This window comes from Saccostrea cucullata, unplaced genomic scaffold (assembly GCF_032062105.1).
Source record: "Saccostrea cucullata isolate Sc308-1 unplaced genomic scaffold, CSIRO_AGI_Scuc_v1 ctg12589, whole genome shotgun sequence".
In the NCBI taxonomy this organism is placed as follows: Eukaryota; Metazoa; Mollusca; class Bivalvia; order Ostreida; family Ostreidae; genus Saccostrea; species Saccostrea cuccullata.
Genome location: NW_026921045.1, coordinates 5,906 through 18,159, shown reverse-complemented (window position 1 = coordinate 18,159; position 12,254 = coordinate 5,906). Strand labels below are relative to the sequence as shown.

Here is a 12,254-nt window from a genome sequence, read left to right as displayed (position 1 = left end):
AATTTCCTTAAAACCATCATCCCCACTTATGTTTTTTTTTCCTTCAGAATTATACAGCATTAATAATGTCCCCTGACAATTTATTTAGCAATCTTCATTTCTTCATTAAAATGCATGTCTGTTGTTATTCTATTAATTATAGGAAAGGTAACGTCTTAGGTTTGATTCCCAATCAACATATATTAGTTCTTTCTGTAAGGAAGAGGCTATGTCCCTAGGCACGTCTAACCATCATCGTGGTCCTCTTGACATATCTCCCGGACTCCACTGTCGGATGCCAAGGATGAATCCAGTCCAGCCGACCCCAGAGACCGTTAAGGAGAGCCACATAACAGTCGTTGAACCACCATCCGCAGTCCTCAACGGCGGCACAGTTTCCATCCTTAAATTGGTCATTGTCTTGATCAGGAGTGCTGAAGTACATGAGGGAAAGGTCAGCTGTAGGAATCCCGGTGTTTAACATAGCATCACCTACAGAGTTAAAAAAAATATATCAGTGCCGATGTATATTGTGAACTGGTCAGATGTACTTGTAGATATCAAGGGATCTAACAAAGCATCGCCTACATGGTTAAAAAAAAATATATGTACGAATGTACATAGTGAAAAGGTCATACGTAGGTATCCAATGTATTTGACATAGCATCACCTACAGACTTAAATAATAAAAGTGAGGCACATTGTGAACTGTTCAGATATCCAAGTATCTAACAAGGCATTGCCTACAGATGTAAATAATACAAGCTAATTCAGAAATTTGTCCCCGCTCGGGGAAAAAGTCGGCTCCCCCTGACTGAATTTGAGAATTATTAAATGTATACATGTATACTGAAGCAAATAAATACATGTATGTCAATATATGATATAAGATTTGATTGCTTATTTTTTATTATGTGTATAGAAGATTTTTTTATATGTAATGTTTATCACACTGTAATGATGATTTTATAACCTCATAAATTTTTATTTCACATGCTGAATACTATCATTTAGTTTAAAAAAAAAAAGAAGGACCGACAGAGATTCATTGGGACCTCTCACATTTGAAGCGAGAAAACATAACCACTAGACCACGGAATCGCTTTACTGGCGAAAGAATATGAGAACTAAGTCACATACATGTATATATTCATGTTTTCATGTTCGGTATTCTCAAAATTTTACACAATCCATGGTGTTTGATTTATTTAGCCTTTATTAAACAGTTCTAATAGATGTAATAAGAACATAAAGTCCGCCGAGAACCTGTTTTATACGTTTTATACGCAATAACTCTCCTCATGCCCCTGCGCTAAAAATAGCGACATGTAATATAAAACAAACGGGGCGGGGCACTTTGAGAGGGGCGAGACACGTCCTAGGGAGTTTTGGTATAAAATTACATTGCATAAGCTCAAAATCTTTTTGAAATATCGCCCGGAAATGATAGTATTGCACACAGACATAATGTATAAAGTTACGACCTTGAACTTTGACCTTTTGACCTCAAAATCAATAGGGGTCTTCATTAGGCCACAGGGAGTTGTTATATAAAATTTCATTGCAATAGCTCAAATGGTTCTAGAGATATCGTGTGGAAACGAAAGTGTTTTAACAGAAGAATTTGCTTATTTATGATTAACTTTACCTTTTGACCTCAAAATCAATAGGGGTCTCATTGGCCACAGGGAGTTGTTATATAAAATTTCATTGCAATAGCTCAAATGGTTCTAGAGATATCGTGTGGAAACGAAAGTGTTTTAACAGACAGAATTTGCTTATTTATGACCTTGACCTTTGACCTTTTGACCTCAAAATCAATAGGGGTCTTCTTTAGTCCATAGGGAGTTGCTATGTTAAATTTCATTGCAAAAGCTCAAAGGGTTCTCGAGATGTCGTGTGGAAACGAAAGCGTTACAGACAGAAAGAAAAGACGGACGGACGGACGGACAGACGGACGGACGGACGGACGGACGGACAAACCCAAATTAATATCCCCACTTTCAAGCGGGGGACAAAAAGTGAGGGCACGTTGTGAACTGTTCAAATGTACGAGGGGTGATCAAAAAGTTCGCGAACTACCTCTATATTTACAAAACAGAATGAAATTTGGCACACATAAAGCCATACAAATGTTCTATATATAGCACATGTGACGCAACGTTTTTCTATGTGTTTGTGACGTTACAATGTGAAAATGACGTCATACGGTAGATAACTTGTGACAAAAAATAGTTGACTCAGTCGTAATCAAGAAACGAACGGCTGTAAAGTTACGTAACGTATAGCTTGGAAATTCCTATGTAGAAACTTATAACAATTTGTATACGGTTTATGAAGACAAAAGATTTGCCATAAGTTTTTTCATTAATTGGATTGGTTGTTTAAGTGAAGGAAGAGAGATGTTTAAATATGATGTCTGCACTGTCGCCCAGTGAAAGCAAACTGGGAGAGAGACGTTCCGTTGTTAAGAATTTTGAAACAAAATTGCCAACTTACAGTTAGAAAAATAAAAAATTCTTTACAATAAATATGATTATCAATCCCAAAATTTTTTTTAATTAATTTTAAACATATCAGATATGATAAAGTGAAGGCCCCATACTTTTACAAAAAAACGACACTCAAAGGACAGAGAACTTGGGTTTTGATGGTCACCATGCTCATTCTGCAAAAGGATTCATTACCCAACCATACTATTTCAGAGCCATTTCTGATAAGTAGATTTTTGTTGAAAAAAAATAACCTGCATGGTAAGAAATATGAGTTGGAAAAACTTAAGATTCTGTGACAGAACGCTAAGGAGCATGTCACGTGACCCCAATCCGGATCAGCGCATGGACAGAATGGTTGCAGATGCGCATAAAAATCGGAGAGGACACTTTAAAACATTTTCAACACTGAATCCCTATGTCATTATACCCCCCGCTTGAAAAGGGGGGGTATATATAATCGGATTTCCCTTTGTCCGCGCCCGTCCGTTGTTACGTTTTGGGGGTACCCATCTCATCCGCAACTCCTCTCATACCACTGAATGAAATTTGATGAAACTTTCACAGAATCTTTATTACATGTTGCCATTGTGCACCTCCTATTTTACTTTTTGATCCGACACATATTTTGGGTTTCCCGGCCACAGGAAAACATGGACTTTTTCACCAGTTATAACCATAGGGGAGGGGGGGAAATTTTTTTAGTAGTACCCTCACATACCTCTAGTTTTTTTTTGGAAGTTATTCAATTAGTTCGCGAACTTTTTGATCACCCCTCGTACATATAGGATCAAAGTATCAAAGAAGGCATTGCCTACAGAGTTAAAGCAAAGTAATACAAAACACGCACTAAAACGTGTCTGAGTGATTGAATGTCTAAAGTATACCTTACTAAATTCATTTCCTTGTTTTAGACCTAAAATCTTTTTTTAGAACATTGCTTTTAGCTTTGTCCGTTCGACAAACATTACAAGCTTTGCAAGGTTTTGGGATTTTAGAAGATGTTTTGGAAGGTTCAATTACGTTTTCAGAAATTGATATTTTCCATACCCGACTTTTTTTTTTGGTATACTTATAATCTTATAAAACTTGTGTCGTATCATCTTTTAAGATTTTTTTTTTTTAAAAGACACCACGATAGTATCACTTAAAGAAATTGTCTTTTAAATATATTTTAAAAAATGAAGAAAAAATACTTACTTGATATTCAAAAGGCGAATTGTATCTTCTATAAGAGCTGACTTTATATCAAAGTCAATTTTTTCATCTGTACCAAAACTAGGAGATCGGTTGATCTGTAAGACAAACAAATCAGCAATGAGTTACATTGTACCTGCCCTTAAGGACAGAAATATCTAAACAGCTTAAGTTTTCGAGCAATAATATTCAACAAGCACAAAAAATTATTTTGAAAATTCAAGGTCCTTAAGAAGCCACAGAATTTACCTCCAGCAACCATGGATTTAACTTCCTGTCGATTAACACGTCAAATCCCAGCACTTCGAAACAGACACTATCACTTCCTGCAGGAGCACCAGGGCGACACATGCGGTAGGCATGGAGGAGATGGGGGTGGGCCACCAAAAGTGTCTTAACCACCATGTCATAGATCCGTCGCCATAGCAACACAATATCATAGTCATTTTTACGTAGATAATCATTGAAGTAGCGAATCGATCGCTTACTTCCCGTCTCCACTGAGTCTCCTTTCTGGTAGAACTCATTGTGTTTGTTCACTGAATAATTTGTCAAATGCATGAAGAGGTTACCCTGAAAAAAAAAAAGGCATCGAAAATGATGTTGTTATCATGTGGGAAACTGTAACAATAATTATATGATACAATATGTATGTCTTGGTATTTTTACCAAGTGTATCAAATACTTCTGAAAAACTCAATTTTATGTTCTCACCAGGTTTCCGTCGGAGGGATTGGTGTATTTATCTGTACTCATCCTAACAAGTCCATCATTGAATATGAATATTCGCAAGGGATCACAAGAAGTCACAAGAACATAGATGCGCAGATCAAATTTGTAGCCTTCCAGCAGTAGAGGTTTGTCTATGTATTCTTGCACAATAAAATGTTCAGAGGGTGGGATCTTTTCTGCATTTCTATATAACTGAATTCTAAAATGTTGAAAAAAGACAAAGTCAAAAAACTTAATTAAGTTATAAAGAAAAAAATTTGTACTTATATTATTTTCCATTTAAAGACAAAATGGAGGATTACATGTAAGTGCTGACTTTTTATGAGCAAAAAATATCACACTAGAGTAATGCTATAATCAAAATGTGTTTATTTCATATTACCCCCCCCCCCCCCCTCCCTTCACCTTACTCAAGTTTTTAATTTAATACTGTAAAATAACATTTCGTCGGGTCAAATTTTTATGGTTTGAGGAAAAATTGTTGGTTCATGGGGATTTCACTTCATGGATGAAGAACATTTTAGTAGTTGTGCATATGAAAATTTACATTTCGTGGTGGTCATGAATTTGTGGGTCTCTTCATACCTCGAAAACAACAAAAATTAAACCCCCACGAAATTAGTAATTTTACAATATATTAAATTCCAAAACAAAATAATGAAAGTTGAAAAACTGTTTGTCACAAGATTCTTACCCATGCCCCTGTGCTCCATTTGATGGTTTGACTATGAAGGTTTTGTACTTTTTCTTAGCTTTGAGGTCCTTAGCATAATTCTGTAACATACTGAAGTCTGCTGGCAGAATCCAAGACTTTGGGACAAAGTTAAACTCATCAGCATGGTGTCTCTGTATCCTACACAACAAATTGTAATTATGTAAGTGAAAATGCTATGAGCTAGGTACATGTATGCATACATGTAAAACTAATATGAAATGTTTGAAGCCTAGCATCTGTGCAACAAACATTACCAAACCTCTGATATAATGTCAGTTTTTTCAAATGAAATTGAGCCATTTGAGTCCTAATACTTGCTTTCAATTTCTCTAAACTTTAATAATAAACATGTAAGTACGTATACATGCACCAGCTCTCTAATTAGATGAACTCTGAGAAATGCATAAAGTGACGAGGGTAATGCTTTCTGGTCAAAATTCAAGCCTGTGTGTTTTCTTTATAACATTCCACAATTGCTGGCTTACTTGATCATGTTGCGAGCCAGGCAGTCTTTCCTTGTGACTTCCACCATGCCTGGGAAGTGGTTGATTCTCTGGAATGGCTTCAGTTCTGTAATTCTGTCTGCAGACACAAAACTGTCACTCCAGATGAGGTAGCTAAACAAATATAAAGAACAACATGAGATACCTGAAGTACAGAACAACCAGTTCTTCTTCATAAAAATAATCCTCTGAAGGACATTTCTTGATTTGTTAAAAAAAACAACCAGAAGTCTTTGTCGAGACTGAAGCTCTACTGGTTTGTATTTATAGCAAAGGAAGAGAAATACTTTAATAAGCAGTTGGGAATGGAAACTTTACAACAGTAATAAATAGAATAATGATCCTTGATTGAGCCTCTTTATGTTCAAGTTATATTGAAATCAGACCAAAACTGTAGGAGGAGTAGCATTTTGAGAGAATTTCACAGAAATTTCTATTTTTAGTAACCACGGCAACATCGTTCATCGAATTCAAAAACCGATGCACAGAATTATGTATCTTAGTGTAGTCTACTTGTGTGCCAAGTTATATTGAAATCAGATTAAAACTGTAGGAGAGAGCAAAAAACGTAGGTCCCGTGTCACGGTAGGCGCTGGCACGATAAAGAACCCTCACTGCTCAATGGCTCTGGGTGCCGAGTATAAGTCTAAATTTGAAGCCCTTCACCGGCATACGGTGACGTCTCCATATGAGTGAAAAAATCTCAAGAGGGACGTTAAACAATATACAATCAATCAATCAAAATACATTCGCTTGTTTTCAAAATGATAACAAAATTCTGCATTTTCTTCCTTTAGAAAATCTGAAGCGGAGTTTTATTTCAATGATACTAACATGTTCCCTTGTGCGGTTAAAAGACCTATAATCACCTAGGGTAAAGTCATTAATAATATAGCATCACACAATATAAAAAATCTTTTGTATAAAGTGCGTTCCATTTATTCTTTGTACAAGTAGTAATAAAAATAGGCATCACCATTTCACACCTGAATCAACTATACTACATCATGTGCTTACTTTGAAAGTTGTTAAAATCGTAAATTTCATGTCTGAGGTAAAGTACGTGTAAACATAACATGCATTAAGTCACACAATATACGGAAATCGATCCTTTATATAGCATATACTCCCATTTTGAAGCTTACAAAAAAACCAGAAGTCTCTGTCGAGACTGTAGCTCTACTGGTTTCTACTTTAAACAAAGAAAAGTGGCAGCTGGGACCTGAAACTTCACAACAGCAATAAATAGAATAATGATCATGTATCTCATGATCAGTGTACATTAATACTTGCAGGCCACATTATACACGTACTATAAGCAGACTAAAACTGTATTTGGAATTGCATTTTTTAAGTATTTCACAGAAATTGTTAATGTTAGTAAATATGGCAACACCTTTCTTCAAAATCAGAAGTTGATAAACAGAATTATGTATCTTAGTGTAGTCTACTTGTGTGCCAAGTTATATTGAAATCAGAGCAAAACTGTAGGAGAAATAGCATTTTGAATGAATTTCACGGAAATTTCTATTTTAATTAAACATGCAAACACCGTTCATCGAAATCGAAAACCGATACACAGAATTACGTATCTTAGTGTAGTCTACCTGTGTGTCAAGTTATATTGAAATCAGACCAAAACTGTAGGAGGAGTAGCATTTTGAAAGTTTTTCAAGGAAATTTCTTTTTTTAATAACCATTGCAACGCCGTTCATCGAAACCAGAAACCGATTAACAGAATTATGTATCTTACTGTAGTCTACTTGTGTGCCAAGTTACATTGAAATCAGACTAAAACTGTAGGAAGAGTAGCATTTTGAATGTTTTCCACGGAAATTTCTATTTTTAATAACCACAGCAGCACCGTTCATCGAAACCAGAAACCGATATATAGAATTATGCATCTTTAGTGTAGTCTACTTGTGTGCCAAGTTATATTGAAATCAGACTAAAACTGCAGGAAGAGTAGCATTTTGAATGTTTTCCACGGACATTTCTATTTTTAATAACCACAGCAGCACCGTTCATCGAAACCAGAAACCGATATATAGAATTATGTATCTTAGTGTAGTCTACTTGTGTGCCAAGTTATATTGAAATCAGACCAAAACTGTAGGAGGAGTAGCATTTTGAAAGAATTTCACATAAATTTCTATTTTTTGTAACAACGGCAACACCGGTCATCGAAATCAAAAACCGATACACGGAATTATGTATCTTAGTGTAGTCTACTTGTGTGCCAAGTTATATTGAAAATAGACCAAAACTAGGAGGAGTAGCATTTTGAAAAATTGTTTAGACAGACAGACGGACGGACGACGGACGCATTACTATTGCATAAGCTCTTCTGGTCTCTGACCAGTAGAGCTAATACTACATACCGTCCACCCTCCTCCCATAGTTTGCATGTCACAATAAACTCGGATAGGACGGAAGTTGTTCTTAAAGGGATGGATTCCGTACACTCCCGAGATATTGTAACCATTATCACGAAGGTCTTTACAGTCGGTAGGAAGAACTGACAAAAGAAATCAAATGTGTGTCAATAAGCTTAAGACATCAGTCGTTTATATCAATAAGTAAATCAATCAATCAGTTTATTCGCTCAAACCATACAACATAGTACATAAGGATCATAAAGAATTTATCATATTTATTTAATCGTCATGGGTAGGTCTGACATATCTGTACATGTTAACATAGATAAGTATCAAGTATGTTAACTGAATGTAAAATGATGAGACATATAGTAATAGCAGGGTGTTTGTATTCAATGCAAAGAAAAACAACGCCATTATGACAATATTATAAAAGGGATAAGACTGTTTCAAAGATTTTTAAACAAATCTTTTAAGATTTCCTAAAGATTTAATATTTGAATCTGCCATGAGTTCATAGAACTTTATAACATTTGGTTTTCTGCAGTAACTCTTATGTTAAAAAAGTACTTTATTTCTGAAAAAAAATTGTACGTTCTAAAATGCAGTGGAATTCATCATCCATTTCTTCTATCTTCTCATCATAAATATACTCTTTCATATAGATGGGTGTAACAACATCTCCCTGTTCTATTGGTAGATTGTGATTTGAAGACATTTTCATCATTTATTTCTTTTCTTCTCAGGTTGAAATTTCAATATAGCCTTCAAATCCGCAAAAAAATTGTTAATCTGGCATTAAGAATAATATTTACGTCATTTAAGCACTTTTGATTAAACTGGTGTTTTAAAATTGATTTACTTAGCTTTTATCCTTTTTAACTATCAAGTTTTGCTCGTGCTGTATCCCGGGGTTTTTATAAAATCCACACTTACTTAAAATCATTTAGATGCATTGTTTGTTTTCAACCTATACGTCTACATTTTAGAAGACAATGGTCAATTGATGGAATTTCGTTTCCTTTTAAATTATATAAAACCTATTTGAATGATATACGAGGATTTTCCGGAAAATCGTGGACAAGTTGTTAAGTGTGAAATAATTATCACTGCGCTCTGAAATTTCCCTACTTTTTAGTTCACATTTTCGGATTAAAAATAGCAAATTTCAAATAGATATTTGCATAAATAAACAAATTTTAAGTTTTTATGTTATGTACTTGTATGCCTTACGGCGCACTGGTGATAACGTCAAAGTGTCTAAAACAGCGTCACATTTAATCTTTGCGCTAAAAAAAAAGTCACTTAAATTAAGTAATTTCATTGTTGCACATACTTTTGTTGTTTTCTTAAACAGCTGAGGAACCAATGTACCACCAACATGCAATCTTATGAGGATTTATTAGTAAGTTACGGACAATATTCCTGCCACCATTCAACTAATAGACAAGCTTCTTTTTTACGTAAAGAGACAGTGTCTTTTGCTATTACAATAGCAGTTTGCCCGTATGATTTGCACTACCTTGGGACTCGATTATAAAGACTTCGCTATGAAAATTTTATTTTTATACTAAAGATGTAGCAATTCTTTGTTATTTTTTTTCTTTTATATTCATTTAAAAATCCTTAAAGTGTTATTACAAAACTAAATCAACGAACTGCTGTCCGGTCCGCCGGTACGTTATCTAACGTTGTCATTTTTCGTATAATGGGTTTACAATGTACGACTTTCCCATTTCGAAGTTTTGGAAATCCGAAATTAACCAAATGCCTTGAATATTTTAAGAGACAACAAAATAAATTGTGGAATCGAATAAGGATAATTTTTAACCCAGTCTTATCTATTTAAATCTTTTATTTTAAAAAATATGTATTCTCAATAAAAATTCGTTTTTTTACCGTGGCCGTAAAATACCCTGAGCACATTCAAGCATTATTAAATCTTTATTTTTGTCATATTTTTTAAAAAAAAAAACATGACGATTTATTATGATAAATAAACATTTACTGTAAATTTCAGCTTAGTGCGCAATTTTTTGAAAAAACACTTGTTCCCCCATTTTACCGGACAATCCTCGTACATTACATTAAAAAAAATCTTGTACATCTTAACTAGCCCTCCTTGTTGTGTAAACAGCATTTCTTTTTTAATATTGTTTATGTTAAAAATCAATAGTGTTCAATGATAGGGGATCATTTTAAAAATTACCAATGCCTGTGTTATAGGATTTGAATGTAAAATTTACTAAACCAATACCAGATAAGTGGATGTGAAATTAATTTGCAGAATTGCAACTAAAGTCGTATTTAATTTATTTGGAAATTTTTTTGTGAAAAATATTAAAAAGACCCAAGAGAAATAAAATAAAAGTTAAGAAATAAAGGTAACAAATTGTTGTCATAAAAGGTTTATACCTGTGCATAAGTCGCCGATATAACCATTGATACAGTTGCATGTGTAATTACGTATTGCTGATAGGTCTGCTTCACAGGAACCACCGTTATCACAAGCATGATTGGCACAGACATTGACTATAGAAATAAATAATAGTATATACATTGCCCACTGAAGTATGTTCAAAAATTTTGATTCTGTTGCATAGCTTTAATTTTTGCAGGTTCGTTGGAACACGGTTTTGTGTATTCTAATAGGAGTTAAAACATTGTTACCTTATTTTTTTTCATTCGTGAAGAATGTTATTTCGTGAATGTTAGGTGTCCAAGAATTGCACGAAAAATGAGCTACCGACAAAAACATTATGGTTCCATAATATATTATAAAGTCTCATAAATAGAGTTAAGTAGATATGTCCATAATTAGAAAACAATATATTTCATACAATACTGATATTATTGTAGATCACATAATGTTACATTTTGGAAGGCGTTTTAGCAACCGCTAATGATATAACGCCTCTAAATGGTACAAATATCATTATGCGTTGCAACACTTTGTGCTATAAATCATTGCATTAATAATTGACTTGCTCATCCATTTAATGATATAATTCTTTCATTAAGCGGAAATTTAACATTAGTGGTTGAAAGGGTTTACCATTAATATAATAATTTATGAAATTAAGCGTAGCAGTTGCAATGCTTAGTGATATTTGTATCATTAAAGCGGCGTTCTGTCGTTAGTGGTGGCTACTAGGTGTTCAAGAACCTTTCAAAGACTTATGTTGCCTATTGTACCTTCACAGCTTTCTCCAATGTAACCAGTATTACAGTAACACTTGTATCCTGTTTACTGGACTTGTCTGCCTGACAAGTGGCTCCATTTTGGCAATTATTGTTGTCACATGCATGAACTACATAGAAAAATGGTTACTACATAGAAAAATACCTCTTTTATAATACTTATCTATATACCTCTTATGACCTACAAAATGCCAACTTGAACCATAGCTTATACATAAGAAAAATTGTTGACGTAAATGAAGCTATTTGTTTTTACCTTTTGCATTGTAAGAGTTTACCTTCACAGTACTTCCCGACGTAATCCTTCATACAGATACATGTATATCCCTGATCATTACTTGGGTCTTCCTGGCATGTTCCTTTCGACAATTATGGTCGTCACATGCGTTATCTATATATATAAAAAAATAAATAAGCCTATGCAGTTTGTGTTTGCAAAATATTTATTAGTAATTTTTTCCCAAAAGGTCTCTCGGATGAGACTTTAAAAACCGAGGTCCTCTGTCACGGCAAGCGTTGGCACGATAAAAGAAACCCAACTGCTAAATGGCCTGAGTGCCTAGTAAAAGTCAAAATTTGAGGCCTTTCACCGGGGTATTTTGATGTCTCTACATGGTGAAAACTTCTCGAATGGGACCTAAACAACCGACAATCAATCAACAAGCATATAAATATCAAAATCCCCTATTTGTACTCTAAACTTATTAAGATTATAAAGCATAGCCCTTTTAAATAATTTTTCTTAAAATATCAAATTACAGTTGAGGATCATATCTTTAATAAATTTAACAACAGCATCAAAGCGGAGTATCCCCTCGCAAAGATCGTATCGATAAGTGAAGATATATTTGAAACTACAGTGAACAGAATAGTGCGTGGTGTAATTGGGAACAGAAATTTAAATCTGCCTCAAATGGAATCAACAGTGATAGCCAATCCAAAAATTACATCTGGTTCTTTTGTTTTTCAAGATTTAAAACATTTAAAGGTATCGGAATGTTACAACACCTTAAATCAACAATGGTCTAATTATATTTTGAGGTATGATTGCACCGTT

General features: G+C 34.2%; 1 protein-coding gene across 1 annotated transcript; it reads right to left on the bottom strand.

The window, feature by feature from the left end:
* Positions 1-229: 229 nt before the first annotated feature.
* Positions 230-8,714, bottom strand: LOC134259053 (tubulin polyglutamylase TTLL7-like; the record flags this gene model as incomplete). Its single annotated transcript, XM_062741651.1, has 7 exons — positions 8,591-8,714; positions 5,601-5,763; positions 5,095-5,253; positions 4,383-4,599; positions 3,918-4,241; positions 3,672-3,766; positions 230-413 (listed from the first exon to the last, which is right to left on the bottom strand). Coding segments are annotated over exons 1-7 (1,266 nt in total), but the record flags the coding sequence as incomplete, so codon positions are not given.
* Positions 8,715-12,254: the final 3,540 nt, after the last annotated feature.